The 16361-nt window shown below is 41.7% G+C and overlaps 1 protein-coding gene across 3 annotated transcripts in view; it reads left to right on the top strand.

The window, feature by feature from the left end:
- DYNC2H1 (dynein cytoplasmic 2 heavy chain 1) overlaps window positions 1-16361 on the top strand; it is a 694454-nt gene that overhangs the window by 493878 nt on the left and 184215 nt on the right. For all 3 annotated transcript variants that reach the window (XM_077484358.1, XM_077484357.1, XM_077484356.1), the window contains 2 exons: window positions 1040-1239; window positions 9547-9651. In XM_077484358.1, coding sequence (XP_077340484.1) covers window positions 1040-1239; window positions 9547-9651 — 305 coding nt within the window. The remainder of the gene's footprint in view (window positions 1-1039; window positions 1240-9546; window positions 9652-16361) is intronic.

Here is a 16361-nt window from a genome sequence, read left to right as displayed (position 1 = left end):
GTGTTGCAGAGTATTGCGCAGTGTTGCAGAGTATTGCGCAGTGTTGCAGAGTATTGCGCAGTGTTGCAGAGTATTGCACAGTGTTGCAGAGTATTGCACAGTGTTGCAGAGTATTGGCAGAGTGTTGCAGAGTATGGGCAGAGGATTGTCACTGAGCAGCGCTGTGGGCACTTCACATCCAGCCCACAGCGCTGCTGCAATCTCTCCCCCTCTCCGCCTCTCCCCTCTCACTGTACCGATCGGTACAGAGAGGAGAGGGAGGAACTGGCATCATGACGTGACACCGGTTTGTTTACAAGTGATCGCTCCGTCATTTGACGGAGCGATGGCGTGGTAAACAGCCACGATCATCGGCCGCTTTCCGTGATCACGGTCACAGATGTTCCCGGGTGCCTGCCCCAGGGGGCACGCGGGAGCAAGATTCTGTGAGGACGTCCATGGATGCCCTCCCAGAATAAGCCGACCGCGCTGTAGCCGTCTTTCGGCTATGGCCCGGTCGGGATGTGGTTAAATAAGGATGTACTGAAATATCCTCATAACCCTTGGCTCCCCACACAACCTCGGATGGCCACGGTCTGACGTCACAAAAAAGATGGTACAGAATGAATGAACATTCTCTTCACAAGAAGTCAAGTACTATTGTGTCAATACCTGTGATATCCAAGCCTACGAACATCAGATATGATAGTAGGGAATCTTGCAGTTAGTAAAAAATACAAAACATGTCAAGAAATATACGCAGAGAAAATCCAATAACAATTGTATTTGAAGGAGCCTGTCCATAACTAATTGCAGTGGGGCTAAACCTGGTATATCCAACCAGCTCTGCCAAACCAACTCAAACTTGCAAAGTGCATTGCGGTGGAAATCAGTATGTTGTGTCGTCAGAAGTATTCTATCTATTACTTACATGTCAGAAAGGTAGGTGAGGATTACCATTTCTTTACTGTAATCCCAAAGCCTACTTTTAAAATAATGCCCCAAAATATATGAATTTTAACCACTCCAAAACTGCTCTATAACACATTTTTTTTTTCAGGTGGCAGAAACTTTCAGTGGGAGTTTGTGCACGGTCTCTTAGAGAACGCAATCTACGGAGGACGTGTAGATAACTATTTTGATTTACGAGTTCTTCGCTCCTATCTGGAACAGTTTTTCAATTCTCATGCTGGAGGATTAAAGGGAAGCAAGATGACTTTTCCATTGTCCGTATCTCTGCCAAATACCTGCAGCATTATGGTAAGTGTTTTTTAGTTTTTTATTTATTCTCTGAGTTCTGTTTTTACAATCAGTGTTCAGGCTTGTAGGGACCCATCAAGCTCACCACCAGAATTATGTAGTACTGCACTACTTTTTTTACATGTCATCTCTTTCTTCACAATGCCGTAGGAAAAGTAGTCGGTATTGCATATTCGCTCCCTCCTGACAGTTGATATGCAAGTAGTAAGTCATCAGGCGATAAAATGTAGAGACTGGAGTAGATATAATACTACATTCAAGTCTAAACATCTAAACCAAAAAAAAAAAAAAAAATTTCTATATTGCAGATTGACAGCCCTTAGATGATGTGCCTGTATTAGCTATCTATTTACTTGGTAATCTTGCAAATAATACACTTCCTGTGTGTGGGTGGATAAGTTTACTCCTCCGCTAATATGCTTACAGGTAGTGAGAAGAACATTGCATTTCTGGCAAGATCAACAAGTATTTTCTGTACTTGCTGTAAATGTACGTAGCCTGAAAAAATGAAAAATGTATCAAAGGACTCAATATATTACAAGTTTTTACATTCTAGATACTTTTAGAAGTGTATCCTATGCCAAAACATTTTTTGATTGTTTTGGATTTAGGTAGGGCAACTTCTGTCAGGTTTTTATTGCTGGCTGTGCCCATCCTACGTAGATTGCCTTCTCGGTTTATCCTGTTGACCATTGAGGAAGCCTAGTGCACACAGCTCCAATATTAACTGTTTCCGGCTAAATTGGCTGAAATTTGTGTTGTGGGTGGCCAACCAAAGTTGACTAAACTCTATTGAAAGATCAGCTGACTCTGGTGGAAAATTTTGGCTAAACAGAGACGGCATCCAATCAGAAGCAGGTACTGTTTGGGTATTAAAGCAGCTGCATACAATAGCCTCCAGGGTAACATACTCAAAGAGATCCTGGTAACTGTAAGACTTGCATGTGTAGTCAGATGAAGAAAAACTTCAAACAAACTGAATAGCTCTGGTGAGGCAGCTTCCACATAACAAGCCTTCCCTATATGGGCACCCAAAAGTTACTTAAACTATAGAAAACAGAAAGGAGTGCTAGACATAAACCAAATGAAAGAGTCTAAGATAATTTTAATTGTTTTTAAAAAAGTAATGTAAAAGAAGACAACACCCCCCGCTTTGTATTGGAATGGTTCAACGTAGGCTAAAACATGGATCAACTCGGAGAGCACAATGAGTTCACAGATCTATCTTGACCAGTATTGAACTCTCCACATGGAGTAACAACATGACGGCAGTTGCTGAGCAGCAATGGTCTCAATGGTAGAAACAGAGCTAGAAATAGCATAGTTGTAGTGAGATATAATAATGTTAAAGATTCAGGTGTTTCTTTATTTGACATATGGGTAAATGTAGAGTAAAAGAAAAGCATTATAGGATGCTTAGAAGCACATATAGGATGTGACAAGAATTTGCAAGTTAATATATTTATTATGGTACATATATTTTTTACTGCATGCATGCCCATTTATATTTTATGTGCCACAAGCAGTGTATGGTCTCTTTAACCCTTTCGCTGCCATACATTGTATGGACCTGGGATTATACACACACCCAGTGGCGACAGCCCCCCAGTAGTGTGTGTATATCTGACAAGCTGACTTCTAGCTGTCAGATGAAAGCAGTTTGCCTCCACAGCCACCGAATTGCTTTCAAACCCCCTGGTAACAGGCGCCCCCTGCCATGTATCCCAGGCTGCACTTGACCATCTGCAGGCCCGGGACCAACATGGTGGGTGCCACCGGGTAGAGGGGAGGAAGCTGAGTGCTGAGAGGCTGAGCCAGTTGGTGGTCAGGCGTCTGTGTGGATCCAGACATTATTTTGTGTTTCACAAGCAGTATGGTTGGTCTCTTTAAAGGGCAAGTGTGGGAATAAGAAAAAAAAGACATATACTCGCTTCATCACTGTAATGCTGCAGCTTTCCTCTGCTGACTCTAAGCCTGAGAACTGAGCGATTACTAGACCACTGATTGCTCACTTCTCGGTCTGCTCCGAGCAAGGAGCCATGCAATCACCGCTCTCTGCTCTACCCCTCCAGCACTCATTGGAGCCCCAGGCTGGAGAAGGGCGGGAGCGGCTGGCTCAGGCTCCCAGCAGGGTGCTTAGAGATGGAGCCAGTTACCAGGTAAACTTCTGGGTGGGTCCTGACATTGTCAGGATCCTTCCAAAGTCTGGACCGGTTTTGTGAGATCAGCTGACAGTGGCTTTAGCCCATTGTCTGCTGATTCTGGGTCAATAGGAGATAAAAAGCAAATGCACTCCTGTGACCCACAAGAGAAGTATGACCAAAAAAGCTTTGGCCATATTTCTCTTTTCAGAGATCTCTTTTGTATCTGTTGTATCCTTCATTTGCCTAAATATTTCACTTGAATATCAAATTGATCATGCTATTTAATCACTCCTCCATCGGACCTTCCTCATCTCTATGACTAAGCCTGTAAGAGTGAAACATGTCAGAGTGGGGGTGGTCTCAAGGGCAGGGATGAGTTGTGTTGCTTGGGTGGCTGAATAAAAATTTACAGGGCCAAGTGACATCATGAGTGTGTGGCTTTGCTTTTTATGTCTGTGCATCTTCACAAAATGAGGACAAGCACCCTATCAACTTTGCAGCAGTGACTCTTGCAAGACTCGTGGCTCTGGGATATATCATGCATCTCCACAGCCTGAATCTGCAATGTGAGCTGATGAGTGGGTATGCTTTATCACCCAGACAAAGGAAGATTTTATATATATATATATATATATATATATATATATATATATATATATATATATATATATATTTGGACACAGGCACAATTTTCATACTTTTGGCTCTGTATGCCACCAGAATAAAAATGTAATTACATTGAATAAAACTTTCAGATTTAATTCAAGGAGAAGAACATAAATATCAAGGACAAATTTTAGGAACTGCAACCATTCTTATACACAGCCCTATCCACCACTGTTGTCTTCCCTGGCCTTCAGGGCCTTATTATGTTGCTGAGCTCACCAGTGTGTTCTTATTTACTCAGAATGTACCAAACTGTTTATTTTGCCACGCCTAATGTTGCTGCTATCATGCAGATGGATTTGTTTCATTTTTGAAGCCTTACAATGGCCTGTTTCACTTGCATGGACAGCTCCTTTGAATGCATGATGTAGGTTCACAGCAATAGATTCCAAATGCAAATACCACACTTAGAATCAACTCCAGACCCTTTACCTGCTTAATTGATTAAGAAATAATGAAGGAGTAGCACACACCTGGCCGTGAAACCACTTTTTGATTCAATTTTCCAATTACTTCTGGTCCCTTGAAAAAGGGGGATGGCTATTCTTAAGAGCTGTAATTCCTAAAACCTATCTCTGATTTGGATGTACATATCCTCAAATTAAATCTGAGCATGCACTTTCAACTCATATCCATTACAAAACTATAGCTTGATAATGTAGGGTTATGTTTTGATAAATACCTAAAAAAAATGTGTGCCTGTGTCCAAATATTTATGGCCCATACTGTACCTCTGAAGTCCATCAGTAGCCAATCCTTTAAGCCCTGTAAGTTGCAAGGTGGGTCCTTCATGGATCAGACTTGTTTTAAACTGAGATCTGGAGAATTTGGAGGCCATGTCAGCACCTCAAACTCATTGTTGTGTTCCTCAAACCACTCTTGAATTCATTAGACCAGGCCACCTTTCACCATCTCTGGGGAAGGGGGGATTAGAATTAGACAGATGTTGGCACCAATTTGTACAGTCCTGCCCCACTTCTTTGATAGAACACCTACTTGCCTTCATTTGTGGCCACCATATCGGACACAGGTCTTGACAGAGATCTGCACATGACATCCCTGGCCAGAGGCCTTAGTATTCAAAATAAAGGAATGTCCACATACAAATGTATTTTCAGAACTTTACTGCAGCTTTAAATCTTCACAATGCTTCTCGTGACATGTCACATTTGACATACTATCAGAACCTTCAGAGCAGAACGCCATCTGCAAACTTAAACATTCTGTAGCAACCCCTTCAGTTCAGAGCACAAGTACACATCTGCAAACTTAAGACATTTTCCCTCTCCTACATACAGTATATGGGCACCAACTCTAGGATCTAGTGGCAGACAAGCTAACTGCACCTGCCAACACGTGGTCCCGCTCTGTTGCTCACATGCCCATTGTAGGCGCTTTTGGCTGTGGACACAGGTCAGCTGATCGAGTGCACATGATCGAATGTACTTCCTCCAGCATGGGCACCCTGACTGGTGTGCGGTTATGTAACCCAATACGCGACAATCTGCAATGCCCTGTGTGTTCTGACACCTTTCTTTTGTTACCAGTATTGACTTTTTTTTAACAATTTAAGCTACATTAGCTATTCTATTGGATTGGAACTACAGGGGCCTGCCTTCGTGCATCCATGAGTCTTGGCTACCTATGACCCTGTTGCCGCTTCACCAGTTTTCCTTGCTTGGACCAATTTTGGTCAGTCCTCAAATCCTTATGCTTGCCCAATGTTTCTGCTTTCAGCACATCAACTTCAGGGACAACAGGTTCACTTGCTGCCTAATATACAGTGCTCAGCATAAAGGAGTATACCCCAAAAGATTTTTCAGAAAACCTTTCCTTTCCTTTCAGAATCAACATTTTCTATGGGACACTATACTACAAAATACTCCCACAGATCTAGGCCATGATTGCAACCGTGATTTGTTAATTTGCACACACAAAAAAAGTATTTTTCCTAACAAATTCATTTAAGATTGGAATACACCCCAATGAAATTTTTATGCCGGCCATACACGGTTCGAATTTCGAAATAATTTTCTTTCAAAAATCGTATCTAAGAATTTTTGTACGAATTTCGCACCATTAGTGGGCTGCAGCAACAGCCAATTTTCGTGCGGCAATCAATCGGACATGTTGGAGATTTTTTGAAAAACAAACGATTTCTAATCAATGATGGGAGACTTGTGCGAGAAATAAAATAAGAAAAAAAAATGTGCATGTGCAAGAAAATAAAATTTACTGAGAGAAAAGAAGATTCCCGGCCACGAAAATGCTTTTCTGTAGCAACATGAGGTGAAATTGAAGGCTTGGTTGACCGAATTTTGAAAATCAATGGTGGCATCATCGGATCACAAAAAAACCTGCACTTTCTGATTTTGAAAAGAAAATTAATTCGAAATTCGACCATGTATGGCCTGCTTTAGGAGTAAAGCCACATTTTAGACAACAAAATCCTAATAAGAATTCAACTACAGGTGAGTCTAATTATTCATTAAACAGGTGCCCAGCAAACGGGTGATTATAAAAGGGTGTTACTTAACAAAGAAAACCCCTTCCCATTTCATGCTGTCAGCAATGACACCACATGGAAGAGAAATGTCACAAGACCTGAGAAAGAAAATCATTTCTTTACACAAGAAAGGTGAAGGCTACAAGAAAATCAGCAAAGCTTTATTTATCAGTCAGAATACTGTAGCAAATATAATACAAAATTTAACAAAAATGGAACCGCAACCATCTCACAGAGACGTCCAGGCCGTCAACAGAAGTTAACACCTCAACAGGAGTGTATTTTGTTCAGTTTCTCTCATTCTTATTTGTAGGACCTCTCAAGCTCCATCAGGTTGGATGGTGCGCATCGGTGCACAGCCATTTTCCGATCTCTCCAGAGATTTTCAATTAGGTTCAAGTCTGGGCTCTGGCTGGGCCACTCAAGGACATTGAGTTGTTCAGTAGCCACTCCTTTGTTATCTTGGCTGTGTGCGTAGGGTCGTTGTCCTGTTGGAAGGTGAACCTTCACCTCAGTCTGAGCTCCAGAGCGCTTTGGAGCAGGTTTTCATCAAGGATGTCTCTGTACATTGCTGCATTCATCTTTCCCTGGATCCTGACTAGTCTCCCAGTTCCTTCTGCTGAAAAACATCCCCACAGCATGATGCTGCCACTACCATGCCACTGCAGGGATGGTAGTAGCCAGGTGATGAGCAGTGCCTGGTTTCCTCCAGATATGATGCTTGCCATTCAGGCCAAAGAGTTCAATCTTTGTTTCATCAAACCTGCAGTGTTAATTTTGGCAGCAGATTTTGATTTAGTCTTAGTCTTAGGACTAAAATGGTATTTTAGTTTTAGTCCCATTTTAGACTTCTGCAGTTGTTTTAGTTTTAGTCGTATTTAGTCAACTAAATCTCCAGTACATTTTAGTTGACTAAAATGTCCTAAGTTTTATTCCACTAAAATCTCCAGTACATTTTAGTCGATAAACTACCGTATTTATCGGGGTATAACACGCACCGGCGTATAACATGCCCCCCAAGTTTAGGAGGGCATTTTAAGGAAAAAAGCTTTAGGAGGGAAGTTTAAGGAAAAAAAACCTTACATTTAAATGCCCATCAATGCAGCCTTATTAGTGTGCATCTGCAGCCTTGTCCATCATTGCAGAATGATCAGTGTCATTTGCAGCTTGCCCAGCGCTGTTTGCAGCCTTGCAGAGTGTCATTTGCAGCCTTGCAGAGTGTCATTTGCAGCCTTGCAGAGTGTCATTTGCAGCCTTGCAGAGTGTCATTTGCAGCCTTGCAGAGTGTCATTTGCAGCTTGCCCAGTGCCGTTTGCAGCCTTGCCAGTGTCATTTGCAGCTTGCAGAGGGTCATTTGCAGCTTGTCAGTGTCATTTGCATCTTGCCCAGCGCCGTTTGCAGCCTTGCCCATGTTTAAATTTCCCGCCGCCGAGACAGACCGAGCGAGCGCCGCCGAAAAAGACTGAGCCGACTGCTCGGCTCCGCTCGTAGTCCCGCCTCCCTGCTGTTTCTGGAGCGAGCACTGCCGAAAAAGACCGAGCCGACTGTACTGACAGACCCTTGCATCTTTCATCCAGTGCTGCACTGACGTTTCTGGATTCTGAGTCCTGGGGAAAGCAAAAGAATTGTCAAAGGATCTGCGGGAAAATATAATTGAACTGTATAAAACAGGAAAGGGATATAAAAAGATATCCAAAGAATTGAGAATGCCAATCAGCAGTGTTCAAACTCTAATCAAGAAGTGGAAAATGAGGGGTTCTGTTAAAACCAAACCACGGCCATGTAGACCAACTAAATTTTCAGCCACAACTACAGGACTCTCTGAAGACATGTTGTGTGGCTGTTTCAAGATGCACAATAAGGAGGCACTTGAAGAAAGAGGGTTCTGCATGGTCAAGTCGCCAGGAGAAAGCCATTACTGTGCAAATGCCACAAAGTATTCTGCTTATAATACTCCAAACAGCACAGAGACAAGCCTCAAACCTTCTGGCACAAAGTCATTTGGAGTGATGAGACCAAAATTGAGCTTTTTGGCCACAACCATAAATGCTACGTTTGGAGAGGAGTCAGCAGGGCCTATGATCCAGCTACTGTGAAACACGCAGGTGGATCGCTTATGTTTTGTGGACGTGTGAGCTTCAGAGGCACAGAAAATTTGGTCAAAATTGATGGTAAGATGAATGCAGTATATTATCAAAAAATACTGGAGGAACATTAGCATTCATCAGCCAGGAAGCTGCACATGGGACATACTTGGACAGTCCAAAATGACAATGATCCAAAACACAAGACCAAGTCGACTTGCCGTTGGCTACAGCAGAATAAAGTGAATGTTCTGGAGTGGCCATCTCAGTCTCCTGACCTCAATATCATTGAGCCCCTCTGGGAGATCTCAAACGTGCAGTTCATGCAAGACAGCCTAAGAATTTACAGGAACTGGAGGCTTTTTTCCAAGAGGAATGGGCAGCTTTACCATCTAAGAAGATAAAGAGCCTCATCCACAAATACCACAAGGGACTTCAAGCTGTCATTGATGTTAAACGGGGCAATACATGGTATTAAGAACTGGTGTATGTAAACTTTTGATCAGGGTTATTTAGGTAGTTTCTGTTGTCATTGTGATTTAAAAAGAGTAAACACAATTGACTGATAATAAATGGCTTCAGCCAAACACTAACCATGAGTGAAAGAAAAGTTTTTGTGTTATCATTCATATTCTCTGAAACATGGCCAAGAAATCATACATTCTACCAGGGTATGTCAACTTATGTGCACAACTTATATAAAGTATATATATATATATATATATAACATATACAATTGTTTATTCAAAGGTCGGGGGTCAGGTTCTCTAGCAAGCTTTGGAATTTGTTCCACTAACTACAGTATATTTTTCAGTTGTCTATCATACTTGTTGGACTTTTTTTTTTTTGCATGATATTTGAATGAACTGAAAAAAATGAATCTGCTCATTATTCTATTTTCCTACAGGACTATCGCACTGTGATTGAAAGTCTCCCAGAGGATGATAAGCCTGCTTTCTTTGGTCTTCCCGCCAATATTGCACGTTCATCACAGCGCATGATAAGCTCACAGGTACCTGCTATAAAGTAATAGTTTGTCCTAATAGCTTGAAGCAAAGACTATTATATTAAATAACAAACTGTGTTAAAGAATATCTTGGGAAAAATTGTTTTTATCTTAGGATGGGATACAGCAGGGAATAGTTAGTACCCCTTTCAGTTTTTTTTTTTTTTCTTTGTCCTGTTGGGGAAATGGGAGGAAATATTTTCACTTATAAATCATTCCCATCTACTGTGAGAGTTGCATCACTTTCTGGCCCAGTGATAATGCTTGGAGAGAAGTCTCCCCAGCAGCGATAAAAACTTCATAGGGGTTCAGCGCTTTCTCACTCTATCCAATTCAAGAAAAAGTTTAGACATTCTTTAAATTTGCTATATACAAAGTGCCATATTCATAAGTCTTTTAAAGTGAAGCTCCACCCAAAAGAGCCCGCTTGTTTGCACCCTCCCTGCCTCCACTGCCACATTTGGCACTTTTTTGGGAGGAGCGGGTACGTGGTTTTGACAAGTACCCACTCCAACTTCCTGCTCAGATCACCGTGGCGAACTGGGTCGGCAGTTTGGCCCCCTCTCCTTCCCCCGCAGTCTTCTGGGACACATCACAGGTCCTAGAAGACTACGGAACCATTCACAAGACACAGCACGAGTCACACATGCGCAGTAGGAAATAGACTGTGAAACCGCAAGGCTTCTCTTCCCATTTCCCTTAATAGAGGTGATGATGCCTGCACACAAAGCAAATTGAAGAATCAGCTCAGGTGAGGATATCACAGGATCCTTGGACAGGTAAGTGTCCTCATATTAAAAGTCAGCAGCTACAGTATTTGTAGCTGCTGACTTATTTTTTTCTGAAAGAGCCTGGAGCTCCTCTTTAATTAGCATTAAGGACATAGCAAAATGGAGTTACTAGAGGCAGGAGGGGATGAGTGGTTACATTAGGACGGTCCACCATCTAAATGCACATCCACAAATAGCCATGCTGGTGGTGTGAGAACCCATATAAAAACAAATATAATGGCGCACTATATTAAGATTACCAATGTGATGTGACACATAAAATGCATGAATATCTTCGTGCAAACCGTGCATGATATTAAACATAATAACATATAATATATGAAATGTCCATTGTGCCTGTGATGGTGCTCCAAAGTTGACAAGGTGACAACAAACTTGTGCATCCCCCTGTGTGAATTTGCTCACCCCAAGGCATTTGACCCCACACCTAAGTTTGGTCAGAAAATGCCTGTGAACCACCCCTGGGTTCTACGTGAATGAAGCTCTTTGGGATCCTGAGATGTCCAGCAGTAAATTCCTCTGTCCGTATATACATTGCTCAGAAAACTCCGGAGCTCAAACTCCTTCCTCCCCCCCCCCCCCCCGTGACAGGGACCCCAACTCCACCATGATTTACCTTTGCTAATATCTCTTATATAATTGGATCCCATCCAATGTGGTTTTGGAGCCTCTAGCCCCCAACATTGCATCCCCTCTGTATTCCTTGATGGTGTAGGTGTGGTTCATTTTGGGATTGGTGAACAATTTGAGTATTTTTATGTTCTTTGGGACTCTCATGCAGCTGTAACATCTGCCTCAGCCATTAAATCCCTTTATTTACTAACAATTTACTAACAATTTTCTCCACGTCTTTAGTTTGTATGTTGTAGTCCAAAACCAAACAGGTACCTGTATCCATATTGTTAGCTCTACTGCTAGTCCTATCTTCTAATAAACTCGACCTGTCTAGATCTCAGATCTTACATTGTGCTTGTTCCAAAAATGCCCCCTGATACCCTTTGTCCTCAACATCTTAGTTAGTTGGTCTGTACTTGAAAGTCATCCTCTCATGTAATTTCTCGTTCTGCGCATGTATTGTCCTTTAGGAATATTAGTTATCCTGGTTTGAAGTGGCAGCTATTAGTGGGAATATATGAATTACAATCTGTCTCTTTAAAAAAAAAAACATTTTAGTTACCATACCTTGGGGAGTATTAAAAATCTCTCAATCCAAAAAATGTATGTGATCTCTGTTTACATCCCATGTTAAGACAACATTGTGATCATTATTGTTCATAGATATAATCAAAGATTCCATTTAATAACTGTTGCCCCTCCACTTGAGAATTAAATCATCAATCAAGCATTTATATATCACAATTCTTGGGTCAGGGTGTGACATTATACCCTCCTCCTGACAGCGCCATTATGCCAAAAATAATGTTGCCGCAAACAAAAACCCTAACATTTTAAAATAAATTTCCGGTGTCTGCGATTTGTATATTGGTACTCTGTTTTAATGTCCAACTGACTGCTTTCCTGGCCCCCTGGTGGTGAGTGATAGTATATAATGATGCCACATCGGCTGTGGCCATCACCATATCCTGTTCTCCATCACAGTCTTTTAATAACTGTAATAAATGTTTTGTGTCCTTAAGATAAGCTTTCATATCCTTCACTAATGTCTTCTTCAAGCCTAGAAGATAGGTACTCAATCCCACTAATTATGATACTCCCTGGAGGATTTACTTTATCTTTGCTGATCTTGAGTATATAGTAAATAACAGGAATCCTATAGGCACTGGCTACTAAATATTGTTCTTCCTTTTTATTCAATTTTTTTTTTTTACCCCATATTGAATCAATGATTCCAACTCTTGTTTTAAAATGTTTAGTAGGGTTAGAATTTATTTTTTTATTTGTATCCCTATCTTCCAAAATACAGGACACTTCTTGCTTATACTGCTCCGTTGACAACACCACAATCCCCCTCCACCTACCCCCCCCCCCCCCCCTCGGTCCGCCAGAGAGATTACAATTGTCATTTTGTTCATGCACCTTTTTTAAGGGCAGTTGCTCTTAAACATGTCTACATATGTATTATTTGCAAGTATAGGGTTAAAGACAGAGTTATTCTTCAGTGTAGATGTCAATGTAGCGCGTAGCCTTTCACTCCACAGAGACAGTCCTGACCCCTTCCTCCTGCCCTCTGCTGGTGACATCATGTCCAATCTGGTCTGCATGGAACTGACTACTTCCTGGTTTTCCTGAATGTACAGCTATTCAGCACAACATCACACCAGAACTTTTCCTAGCTACCCAGATCGTGCGAGGAGCCTGTGGGACGCAGTAGAACTGCCAGGACTAAGTACTTATGATGGGCATGACTCCCACTTGTAAGTGTTTTGGCTCCCCCCTCCACTTGTTTCCTTCTCTAAAAAAAAGGATTCCCATATTGGTTATCCTGTTGATCTTCATACAATAGGTTATATCTGTTGTAGGTATGTACTTCATATGTGTGTGGTGGGGGTCTGTTAAATCCATATCGCTGTGGCTTCGGTGAATAATGATGATCCCCCTATAGGGTGGTGGCCCTCCCTGGGGTGCCGGTTGATACCCTTGTTGATAATACCCTCCCTGTTGGGGACCTCTATGGTAGGGGTCGGATCTCTGTTAATATCCTCTATTATAAGAATAATTGTTTGGATAGCCTCTATTCCAATTCCCTCTATTATGGGGATGACCTTGATAATAGGGTGATCTCCTCCCTCCATTGAACTGACCTCTGTTGTCATATTGATAATGAAAGGGTTTTCCATTGTTATATGGGACTCCCTGTGTGTCCCCTGATTCCCAATTGGGGTAGGTTGGCTGTGGGTAATCCCTATGGGCTGTTGAAGTGCCATGCTGGGGATGTGTGTTCTGTCAGGGAGTGTGATTGGGAGTTTTAAAACCAACATTTTTATCTCCTATATTGTCATCCCTCCGTGGGGATTGCTGTGGGGAAACGGTGCTAGTCGTGACGATATTGGTCTGCCATCTAAAAACCTGTTTCTTCTGGTAGTCACTTAAATCCTGAAGATATTTATTTTTCTTTATGTTCTTTTTTTCCAAATACTTTTTTTTTTTTTGCATGGTTTTATGAAGCGCCACCATCTGTTTAACATATTCAGTGGTTTCTTTAATCTTATCCCTGAGCTCTTTTATCTGACTATCTATAAGTTCTAATTTTTCTCTGCTTCCTTTTTATTAAAAAAGCCATAACTTCTTTCCCCTTCCCTTTTAAAAATATACCATTCTTCAATATCATCCTCTCCCATTAGACCATCATTGATGGGAACATCCCACATAAGTTTCCTTGGAACTAGGTCGTCTTTTAAATATTTCTCCATGGTGTATAAATCCCACCATATATTGCTCTTCTTGTCCAAATGATGACCTAGTTTCCTAAATAAATGGGTAATATCGTTATCTTTATTACATGTCTCAGAGAAAAGATCCTCCAGATCATTCTCTCCATTTTCAAAAAATGACAATACATCCATGGTTGATACTAGCGAGTGTATGAGATAGGTATTAAGGTGATAAACTGAATAAGCTTGCAGCAAACCAAACTAATGACTCAGAACCTTCTTAAGTGATACAGCTGCTGGCAATTATCACAATCTCAAAAGTGCATAAATGTATTAAAAAAATTGAGTAAAACCCAGTTGTCTATTACATTCTGGAACAATCCAGATATAAAAATCAAAGAGTAGGGAAGCATAAAGGAAAAAAAAGAAAGGCAAAAGGAGAGTAAGGGGTGCATAGAGAAAGAGCATAGACACGGAGGGGGTGGTAAGTCAGAGAAGTTAATTGGTATTTATGAAGATGAGAGAATATGATTGGCCCAGGGGTCCCAAATTGCATCAATTTTCCGAACTGTATCTTGGAGAATACTAATTTACTTTCTTGGGTCATTATCTGAGAAATCTTCAGTTTTGCTGTCAGAAAGGCACAGCTGGTTGTTTCCAGGCCTGGGTAATGATTTTAGTCCCCAAAAAAACAAAAAAAGTAGATACATTTTTTGAGAGCATATGGTTATCTTGTCTACCTTTTTCATTTAACAGGGCAATTAGCAGTGATTTAGGGATAGCCAGTCATGTGGCTTTCCAAAGAAAATGGAAAATATTGTTCCAGAAACCCCTTATGCAGGGACAATGCAACCAGGTATGGAAGAGATTGCCTAGGAGGCCCCCCCTCCACATCCCATTCATAGGCAGAATCACTGCCCTCAAAATTACAATGCTCCCCCGGTTACTGTACTTGTTCTGCTCCCTTCCAGTTAGACTTTCCAAAACATACTTACTTAATATTCAGGCCCATTTGAACTGATTCATTTGGAATGATAAGACCTTGAGATTCATTAGGGATGTTCTTTACCGCTCATCAAAAAGAGGGGGCTTGGGTGTCCCGCAGATGTGGCTATACTATCTGGCCAGTAGATTCACGCAACAAGCCCAATGGAACATTGGGAACTCCAAGGTCCCCTGGGTCAGATTCAAAAGTGACTCAATCATTCCCCTACACCTCCCTGGACTTATGTGGTCCTCTAGCCCTCCCATCCCCGAACTGTCCCTTAAAAATCAAGTGGTTGCAATAGGTCTAAAATTTGTGGAATCAATATAAGTATAACCTTATCTCACAAACTCCCTTGGGAGCCTCGTTTCTGGGAGACCCAAGATTCCCCCTGGCATATGATCATCCGGAATCATTCCAAGCCTGGACAGAATGCAACCTGACCAAACTGGAGGATATCCTAGATGAGCGGAAGTTCTCCACATTCTCTGACCTACAGACTCACTATCATATGCCAGAAGGAGAATACTATAATTTTCTTCAAATTCGCCATTTCTTTAAACAACACTATCCCAATCCCCCTTCAGAGTCTAGGACATTATTTGAGGAAATATGTCTATTCTCTCCTCATAAAAAGGGCCTGATTTCTGGAATCTATAGGTCCTTAGAATCTATTGTTGTGAAACCCTCTGTGACATATAGATCCCAATGGGAATGAGATCTTGCCCAGGGAGAGGAAGACCTAGACTGGTTGAAGGGTTAGCAAAACATGAACAAATGCTCGAAATCGCTATCGATCAGAGACGGCTATAAAATTGACAACACGCTGGTACTACACCCCCGTTCGCCTCAATAAAATTGTCCCACAAACCTCACCCAGGTGCTTTAGGGGTTGCACCCACTTGGGCACATACTCACACATATTCTGGGACTGTGAAAAACTGTAACCCACGTGGAAGGAAGTCTTTAAAATGATTGACAAATTAGCAGGGAACCCCATCACCCTCTCCCCACAGCATTGCCTCTTGTTTCAGGATCTCCCTGATACCTCCAAACCCATGATGACATTAATTCACTCAATCTGTATTGCCATGCATTGGACGATTGCACTAAATTGGAAGTCGTCCTTGGCCTCTTGTGCACAAGTCGTATCACGCATAGACCACATGATGATTGCCGAAAAAATCTTCCACACCCTACATGATTCTATTCCTATATTCAGATAAATCAGATGGGGGCTTACCAAATCACCAGCTGCTGGCTGTAAATCTCTCCACTATATCCAGTGCTATCCTTCAAACAGTCACAAATTCAAAACATTCAAAAAAGCATCTGCTCAGTCTACGTCTGTGAACTTGAGAGCAACCCCCCCCCCATTATGGAGATAAGGGGGGAGGCGTTCTGTAGTCATGACAGACTTCCTGTCCTAGGGTGACAGCACTAGAGGAACAGTATTGTCATCCTAGGCTAGGAAGTATACTATCTCTCCTTTCTTTTTCAATATATCAGGGATGGAGATTTATGTATAGATTTGTATACCGCCTCATATAAAGTCCCAATGCTTGTTCTAGGTTAGGAAGTATATTAGATCTACTGAATTCCTCCCAC

Source organism: Lithobates pipiens, unplaced genomic scaffold, assembly GCF_037356315.1.
Source record: "Lithobates pipiens isolate NorthernLeopardFrog02 unplaced genomic scaffold, aLitPip1_a1.2 Scaffold_16, whole genome shotgun sequence".
Lineage (NCBI taxonomy): Eukaryota > Metazoa > Chordata > Amphibia > Anura > Ranidae > Lithobates > Lithobates pipiens.
Note: the sequence above shows the minus strand (reverse complement) of the source record. Positions and strands in the feature narration are given on the sequence as shown.